The 9,865-nt window shown below is 43.2% G+C and overlaps 1 protein-coding gene across 1 annotated transcript; it reads left to right on the top strand.

Moving 5' to 3' along the window:
• On the top strand, positions 1 to 7,367 carry LOC102701186. Its single transcript, XM_040525857.1, has 4 exons — positions 1 to 1,988; positions 4,482 to 4,528; positions 4,677 to 4,690; positions 5,289 to 7,367. Exons 1-4 carry the CDS (start codon positions 7 to 9, stop codon positions 7,260 to 7,262), a joined length of 4,017 nt encoding a protein of 1,338 aa, XP_040381791.1. The 5' UTR covers positions 1 to 6; the 3' UTR covers positions 7,263 to 7,367.
• The last annotated feature ends 2,498 nt before the right edge of the window (positions 7,368 to 9,865 follow it).

The raw sequence follows: 9,865 nt of genomic DNA, 5'->3' as shown, positions 1-9,865 counted from the left end.
ACCACCATGTCCTTATTTCTGACAATCCTCTTATTCATTGGCATTAACCTAGCATCCATCACCGCCGGTGACGATCATCACCGGTTCGTCTACAATGGCTTCGCCGGTGCAAACCTCTCCCTCGGCGGCACGGCCAAGGTGACTCCAGATGGCCTGGTTGAGCTCACCAACGATGGCGTCCGGGTGAAAGGCCATGCGCTGTACCCGTCTCCTCTGCGCTTCCGCGAGTCTCCCAATGGCATGGTGCGATCGTTCTCTGCCTCCTTCGTCTTCGGCATCGTCCCCACCTTCTCCGACCTGAGCAGCGGCCATGGCATCGTCTTCTTCGTTGCGCCGAGCAAGAATTTCTCGGATGCGATCGCAGCACAGTACTTTGGTCTCTTCGGTAACCAGACCGGTGGCAATGGCGGCGGCGGTCAGGTCTTCGCGGTGGAGCTCGACACCATCCAGAACAGAGAGCTTGGGGACATGAACGGCAATCATGTCGGGATCGACATCGGTAGACCCAACTCTCTCCTATCCCATCCTGCCGGTTTCTACGACGACGACGGCATGTTCCAGAGCTTGACGCTCACCTCCATGGAGGCTATGCAAGTGTGGGTGGATTATGGCAGAGACACTACTCAGATCAACGTCACCATGGCTCCTGCTGGCATGCCCAGACCTGCAGTGAGGCCATTGCTGTCTGCTACCTACAACCTTTCAGGGTTGCTCATGGAGCCTGCATATGTCGGCTTCTCTTCCTCCACGGGCGCAGCAAGCGCGCGGCACTACCTTCTTGGCTGGAGCTTCAGCATCAATGGACCACCTGCTCCGGCCATCGACATTGCCAAGTTGCCCAAGCTACCTCGTCGTGTTCTCCCGAAGGCCGGTCCATCTTCCAAGATGTTGCCAATCATCTTGCCAGTAGCCATTGCTGCATTCCTCTTGGTTGTGGGCACTGCTATTTCTCTCCTTGTGCGAAGGCGTATGAGGTATGCCGAGTTGCGAGAAGATTGGGAGGTCGAGTTTGGGCCACACCGCTTCACATACAGGGATCTGTTCCATGCCACTGAAGGGTTTGATGACAAGAATTTGTTAGGTATAGGAGGTGCCGGAAGGGTATACAAGGGGATTCTTGTAGGGTCCAAACAAGAGATCGCGGTGAAGAAGATACCACACAATTCGAAGCAAAGCATGAAACAGTTTATAGCGGAGATTGTTAGCATAGGCCGCCTTCAGCACCGCAATCTTGTTCGCCTCCTTGGGTATTGCCGACGTAAAGGTGAATTGCTTTTGGTGTACGAGTATATGCCAAATGGTAGCCTTGAAAACCACTTATATGGTCAAGATGATACGTGCAATTTGGATTGGAAGCAAAGATTTCAAATCATCAAAGGAGTTGCATCCGGTTTGCTTTATCTCCATGAAGAATGGGAGAAAGTAGTGATTCACCGAGATGTGAAGCCAAGTAACATACTTCTCGACAATGGCATGAATGGAAAGATAGGTGACTTTGGCCTTTCAAGGCTACATGATCATGGAGCCGATCCAGAGACCACACATGTTGTTGGCACCATAGGTTACTTAGCTCCAGAGATAGCTTTAACGGGCAAGGTGACCCCACTAGCTGACGTGTTTTCCTTTGGCATATTAGCCCTAGAGGTTACATGTGGGCAGAAACCAATGAAGCAAAATGCACAAGGCATCCAACAAACATTGGTTGATTGGGTGCTTGTGCATTGGCACAAAGGATCACTTGTTGATGCAGTAGATGCCAACCTCCAAGATGACTATGATATTGATGAAGCAAGTTTAGTGCTAAAACTAGGATTGATATGTTCACATCCATCTGAAAGCTTGAGGCCAAATATGCGTCAGGTGATGCAGTATCTAAATGGTGACATGCCACTGCCGGAAACTATTTTAACACACCCAGGCTTTGGCATGTTTCACTTGATGCAGGAGAGAGTCTCCAACTTGTATGTCATGTCATATCCATCACAAGTGTGACAACTACTAATTTGGCTCAATGTAACGTTCTCTCATAGACTAAAGATGGAATTCATGATCTTTGAATTGTTGAGCTTTCCTATTTTATCTTAGGGTTTGTCTAGATAGAATTGGGATTTTTTTTCTCTCCATTGTAAATTCACTTTTCTTATCCTTGGATCAAGATCCAGCGGTTCTTAGCTTTCCCCACCCCACTCATTACCCTTGGATCAGGATCCAATGGTTATCAGCGTTCCCCACCCCACTCCTAATCTCATAGCACTAGAGAAGGCTAGCTGCCCCGACCCATAAGCTATCTCTGCCATACCAACTCACAATACAGCTCTTGTCGGTGTTATAGATATGTCATACCTCATTCTCCTGCAGAAACATATTCCAAGGAATACCGATCCTATCAAATATGGATAGGTATCTTAACACTTTGGAAAGCATATAAAAAAGGAAGGGAATCGTTCTCGGATCAGGAAAGGGTTATCTCTCAGTAAAAATACAAGGGCCTCCTAGAAAGGGAGGGAATCAAGTCTTGAGATAAACACTAGCCACGTCAGGGCAGGATCCAAGGAGTGGCATTGCCACTAGCTGCTAACTTCGATCTTGTTGACCTCGTCACCGTCGCCTTGTAGTTGGATAGTCTAGAAGAATACGTTTCTTCCATCTTATACTTGTGGTTCTCATTGAATATATATATAGTCAATACTGACTTCAACCAACAAGAGTAGGTTGTTCCGCCATTAGGGGGGCCAAACCTATATAAAAATCTATGTGTCCCTATTGCTAAGTCTCGTGTATACCTTGGCATCGACTAGACTGTACTTCCTCAAAATCCTAATGATATAAAATATGTCTAATATTTTGGAATGAAGTGAATATATTATCATCACCTCTTGAAGTCATGCAACTTCGTCAAAAGGTTCATTTACCTTCGATCTCGTTGACCTCGTCACCGTCGCCTTGTAGTTGGATAGTCTAGAAGAATATTTTTCTTCCATCTTATACTTGTGGTTCTCGTTGAATATATATATAGTCAATACTGACTTCAACCAACAGGAGTAGGTTGTTCCGCCATTAGGGGGGCCAAACCTATATAAAAATCTGTGTCCCTATTGCTAAGTCTCGCGTATACCTTGACATCGACTAGACTGTACTTCCTCAAAATCCTAATGATATAAAATATGTCTAATATTTTGGAATAAAGTGAATATATTATCATCACCTCTTGAAGTCATGCAACTTCGTCAAAAGGTTCATTTACCTAAACACAACACGTACAACTTTTTAAGGGAAGATGGGTCATGTGATCGATAATATATTAGTATAACTAATCTCTTAATATAGCATATGCAACATAGTACATAGTTTCCTTAGTTTTTACGCGTATATTTTTCTAGCCGATAAATGGTATGGTTTTTAAAAGCTTTTTATATAAAAGTTGATCAGATTTTTCAACTTTATAATAGTTAATTTTATCGTTTATAATATTAAATAGCTATTAAAAGTCAGAAAATCATTCATCATCTGTCTTTCGGCCAGAAAGAACGCAATCAACTTTTGGTAAGTGGCTATGGGCATTTAGATCAAAAGATATATATATATATATATATATATATATATATATATATATATATATATATATATATATATAATATATATATACTAACAAACAAGATTATATTTTGACCACTAGATAATATATATATATAATATATATATATATACACTAACAAACAAGATTATATTTTGACCACTGGATAATATATATTGAGTCTGTGTTTATAGAGAAAAACTAACAACGATTGCATTCAGCGATCAATCAAGTTGCTTTCCGACGACTCCATGCATCAATCAAGTTCCTTTTCGACGACTTCACCTCTCCGGCTCTCCCCTTTCGGTTGGAAAAAAATTTGGGAGAGAGGTCACATCGATGTGAAAGTATTAAACGTAGCCTAATTATAAAACAAATTTAGATTCCGCCTAGAAACCATAAGACAATCTTTTGAGTCTAATTAATCTGTCATTAGCACATGTTGGTTACTGTAGCACTTATGACTAATCATATACTAATTAGGCTCAAAAAATTTGTCTCACGATTTCCCCCCATAATCATATAATTAGTTTTAATGTTCATGTATATTTAATACTTTATTTAGGTGTCTAAAGATTCGATATGATATTTTTGGAAAAAGTTTTTTGAAACTAAACTGGACCTAAAAGTCTACATGGGGCGGCCAGGGCATATATACTGCTATGGCCGCGTTCGGCTAGAGGGGGAAGAGGGTAAGTTATCCGGCACGAAAAATGTAATAATAGATTAGTACATGATTAATTAATTATTAATTATTAAAAAAATATAAAATATATTAATATGTTTTTAAAACAACTTTTCTATAGAAAATTTTCAAAAAATAACTATTTACCAATTCGGAAAGCGTGCGCGTAGAAAAAATTAGAGGTTAGGTATCTAACTGAGGTGGCCAAACACGGCCTATGAGCTCTGTCATATGCCTTGGACCTTTATGCGTATCAGTATTGTGTAGTAGTATATGACAAATGTCTGGACAGTACATACTCTATAGTCATTTATAAGTAGATGTCGTTTCACTTTCACATATCAGCAGTAAAATATATTAAGGATTTGATATGTTAAAACGATACAATTAATGTTGAGAATATCCACTGCCCAAAAGGTGAGGCTGGAAGTGTGCGAGAGTTGGAAGATCAAAGACGGACTAATTAAAGCAACAGCTAAGGGACCAAATATCTGTTTTTTTTCTTCAAAATAAATAAAAACAAGTTACTTTAGAAAAAAATACAAACGAATACATATAGATACATGCCTAATGACTAATTAGTTTGAAAGTGTGAAGAAAAAACATATGGCGTCAACATGTTTCAGGCACAGGAATTCTCCTACGAAGTTTCTCGTGGCAATTTTATTAAGCTCGGTTAGGTGAATTGGATTTGACCAAGGTAGTAGATGCGACCAGACTACTTTGACCTTTTTGGGAGAGGAAGAAGCTTGAGTAATACAAAAGTCTGCAATGCATGCATGATGGAGAATATTATAACCTAATTAATTACCATTTGTGTCATTTTCTCTCCACAAGCTATCACTAAACTAGACACTTTCACCCTCATGTTCTTGGAAGACAAAGTGCAGAATTTAGCCAGACAAGAGAGAGCTATACATCTAACTGAATCTCTGTTGATTTGCAGCATTCTTTGTCCCCATGAACTACACCTCTCTTCTCTTCCTTTGCCTTGCATCCTCTTTCGCTGCCGCCGCCGGCGACGACCAGTTCGTCTTCTCCGGCTTCACCGGCAGCAGCCTCGCCCTCGACGGCGCCGCAGCCGTCACGGAAGACGGGCTCCTCGAGCTCACCAATGGCGCCGACAACGTCAAGGGCCATGCTTTCTACCCAGCTCCGCTGCGCCTCCGCGACTCGCCGAACGGCACGGTGCGGTCCTTCTCGGTTTCGTTCGTGTTCAGCATCCTCTCCAAATACGCCGACCGGAGCACCGACGGCATGGCCATGTTCATAGCCCCAGACAAGAACCTCTCCGACGCACTCCCCGCGCAGTACCTGGGCCTCCTCAACGACCGCAACAATGGCGACAGCAGCAACGACCTGTTCGCCGTCGAGCTCGACACCATCCAGAACAAGGAGGTTGCAGACATGGATGACAACCATGTCGGGATCAACGTCAACAGCCTGAGCTCCCTGGATGCACACTATGCTGGGTTCTATGAAGACGAGAGTGGCATCATCATCTTCAGGAATCTGACTCTTGTGGCCCAGGAGGCAATGCAGGTTTGGCTTGATTACGATGGTGTTGCCAAGAGGATTAATGTCGCATTGGCTCCTGCCAAATTGGCCAAACCCCAAAGGCCTCTACTGTCAGTCAGCTATGACCTCTCAATGGTGATTGCAGATCCAGCTTACATCGGTTTCTCTGCTGCAACTGGAGGTGTGGCCAACACAAAACACTGTGTTCTTGGCTGGAGCTTCAGGATGAATGGCCCTGCTCAACCTATTGATGTCTCCAGGCTGCCCAAGCTGCCAAATCTTGGCAGCAAGTCTCGTTCTTATAAGATCTTGGCAATCATCTTGCCATTGGCAACTGTTGTTGTGTCGATTTCTGCTGCTGGTGTTCTCCTTGTTCTCTGTGTACGGAGGCGGCTCATGTACAGAGAGATTCAGGAAGATTGGGAGGTTGAGTTCGGTCCGCATCGTTTCTCGTACAAGGATCTGTATGATGCAACTCAAGGATTCAAGGATAAGTGCCTACTTGGCGTCGGAGGATTCGGGAAGGTGTACAAAGGAGTTCTCCCGGTTTCTAAACAAGAGGTTGCGGTGAAGTGTGTTTCCCATGAGTCGAGCCAAGGTATGAAGGAGTTTGTCGCCGAGATTGTCAGCATCGGCCAACTTCGGCACCGTAACCTTGTGCAGCTGCTCGGCTATTGCAGGAGAAAAGGTGAGCTCCTTCTGGTCTATGACTACATGCCAAATGGTAGCCTTGACAACTACCTGTATTGTCATGATGTGAGTGAACCAACATTGGATTGGGCACAGAGATTTCACATCATCAAAGGTGTCACGTCGGGCCTGCTCTACCTACACGAGAAATGGGGCAAGATTGTGATCCACCGAGACATTAAGGCGAGCAATGTGCTTCTCGACAGAGATATGAATGCACGGCTAGGCGACTTCGGCCTCTCGAGATTGTATGATCATGGAGCTGACCCACAAACTACCCACTTGGTAGGCACAATGGGGTACCTAGCCCCAGAGCTAGTATTCACTGGCAAGGCATCTCCAGTCACAGACGTTTTCGCCTTTGGAGTATTCCTTCTTGAACTCACTTGTGGACGGAGGCCAATCAGCAATAGTTTACAAGATAATCAACAGCAGCCAATGCTGGTTGATTGGCTCCTTGAGCACTGCCAGAAAGGATTACTGCATGAGACAGTAGACAGAAGATTGCAGGGCAACCACAGCGTTGATGAGGCATGTCTAGTGCTGAAGCTGGGTCTGTTGTGCTCTCACCCAATCGCCATGGAAAGGCCTACCATGAGTCAAGTCCAGAGGTACCTCGACGGCGACGTGCCGCTGCCGGAGCTGGCACCGGCGGAGCTCAAGTTCAACATGGTGGCGCTCATGCAGGGTCAAGGATTCGACTCCTATGTAATGCCATGCCTGTCGTTGTCGTCGGTGGTGAGCGCTGAAACCTCACCCAAGCTAGACGATGACCATGACACTGTTAGTGTTTGATGTTATTGCAAATTCAATTCATCCGTAATCGGTTGAGGCGGGTTGAATTGTATTACTGCAAAAGTAAATATGGATATTATGTTCAAATTGAAATCACATCTAATTTTTCTAGTCCTATGAATACGTTCCCCTTTACAAGTCAAAAATATAGTTGAGTGACTCAGGTTATACTGTTGATGGACCATCCTGAAAACATTCCGATGTTATTGGATTGTGTATAGGCCAAAATAGAATCCGGCCCAAAGAAACCAACCGTCCTGGCCCATTTGAGCATATTTGACCAGCCCAACTGATCCCACATTATTCTGAATTGGCCCATTTCAATCAACCAATTCTTAATGGCCCACAAGGGCCCAGACATGGCAATAGCCTGACGGCCCGGCCCATAACGACATTGGGATTCAGTGACAAGATGCAGTGATTCAGTGATGTATACTGTAGTATTGGGTAATTCTTTCAGATTATTATTATTATTACAGTTTACCAGAAAAGCTGATTTATTCATTAACCAGGATAGAGTGCCAGATGCAGTGCATGCATATATTATGGATCATCCACTGGAAGTGCTAAGTTGATCTGGTTTAGAGCACAATGAGATCTCCACAAATGATCCCCCACACTGTTTCCATGTCACTGTCAGTACTGTTCATGAACAGTTCAGAAACTGTTGATACGATCAAGTTGTGTCTTGATTGACATGACATAATATAACGAGACCTAATATTCGTGTTCAGATTGTGGGAGCAATGGAAAAGGAGACTACAAAAAAAGAAATTAAAAAGTAGTTTCAGTCGGCATTGCCCTAACTCTCTGTAGCCACAGCTGATGGCAGTTGAAACTTTGACAGCTCCGGTGTCCCTGATTGATTGCACACACATATATACAGATGATATTTTGTGTGTATATTTTTGTTGCTTCGATGCGACTGATCCCCTTAACTCTCCTCGCCATTTTTGAGCATTACTGTCTCGATGGATATGCAGTACTTATGATGTTTGCAGGTTGCAGGTCGCCGGCAGGCAGATGGATGCAACTTGCTCAGCGTCAGTGTCTACTGATGTGTGTGTGTGTAGGCTAAGGAAACCAGTGGCTACTAATTAATCATCGAAACGAATGGTTAATTTTGCGTGATAACACTATGCCTCCAACTTGACAGCAGCTTGTTGAAATCTTGATCTGATGTAGCTGTTGCCATGGCGACGCGTCTGGTCGTCTTCAACAATGGCTACCTGCAACAATACGTTCCATTCAGTCATCAGTTGTTGAACAGATTAGCCTTTCCAACAGTGAAAGGGAATCAGAAGAATCTTTTTACTTACATCATGTAAATGTAGTAATTTTTTGGCTGGCACTGCATTGGCATCAAACCTCTCTTGATCCAGGAAGTTGCAACATGCCTGTCTGTGTTTTTTGTTCTAACCAGTCTCCTCTGAAATGCACAAATGCTGCTTCTGCTCTTGCTCCTGGGTTACTGTCACAGGGTACTATCACTACTGTTTTCAGGTGAAACAGTGGTAACCAAATGTAGTAGTAGTAGTAGTACTATAGGAGTAGCAGTACTACAGATCATAAAGAGCTGCAGCTTGAACAAGCTGCAACCAACATGCTAGTTATTTCTGCACTGAAAGCGATGACTGACGAGTTCGTTAGGTCATCACTGATGCCACAGCGGAATATGATTCGCAGATCGAGCACTTGCAATAATGCAGCTGATGGATGATCACTGTATGTAGTAGCATCTCAGATGGCACGATTGCAAGGTCAAGCAGAGCTGTTCCAGATGCAAACATTCCTGGTCACCCTAATGCAGCTATGATGATAAAAACTGCTCCTGGGGAATCTTTGTACATGGTCACCATGATCCTACTACTGTTGACTGACATATACTGTCTGCAACTGCAACCTTACTGAACACTGAAGAGCTACTGCATGCTTACCACAAAATGACGAGAAAATTCTGGCATTTTAGGATAAAGATAACTGAAGGTTTATCAGCCATTCTACAACTTGTGCGCGTTTTAATAAGCTTAGGAGGATATGGATTACAATATTTAATTTATATCTTTAGATCAACAAGTACTTAATAGTGATTTGGGAAATTAGTGCAGCACATGGCATGCATAGGGAGGGACGCTGTTGGAGAACAAGAATATTGCCTGAATGCATGGCTAAAATTTAGGAGGTGGTGCTACTGGAACAAAACTAACACATTACTGGAAGTTGAAATACGATGGATTTAGATTCCTATATATTAATGTCTGCATGTATTTCTATTATTTCATTTTTTCCCTATTCCTACGAATATGAATTTCCCCAAATCGAACAATTTGGGTAGACAGCTGAATTACGTGTCTCAAGAAAATCTATTAAGACTGAACTATATTGATTTTCCATATATAGGTGAGCCAAATTGGTTAGTTTGTCGGTCAAGAATAAACTCCACACACACAAGCTAGCTGATCATGCATGAACAATTAATCAGGTTGATTCAGAAATAGGTTCAATCATTTTATTTTGCAATCAAAGCAAAACAATTGTACAAACCCCTTCAAACTAATTTACTTACACGAGATAAATTGAAAGGCGTATGAAGAGAAATATGC

The sequence above is a fragment of the Oryza brachyantha genome, chromosome 7 (genome assembly GCF_000231095.2).
Source record: "Oryza brachyantha chromosome 7, ObraRS2, whole genome shotgun sequence".
NCBI classification, from domain to species: domain Eukaryota; kingdom Viridiplantae; phylum Streptophyta; class Magnoliopsida; order Poales; family Poaceae; genus Oryza; species Oryza brachyantha.
Note: the sequence above shows the minus strand (reverse complement) of the source record. Positions and strands in the feature narration are given on the sequence as shown.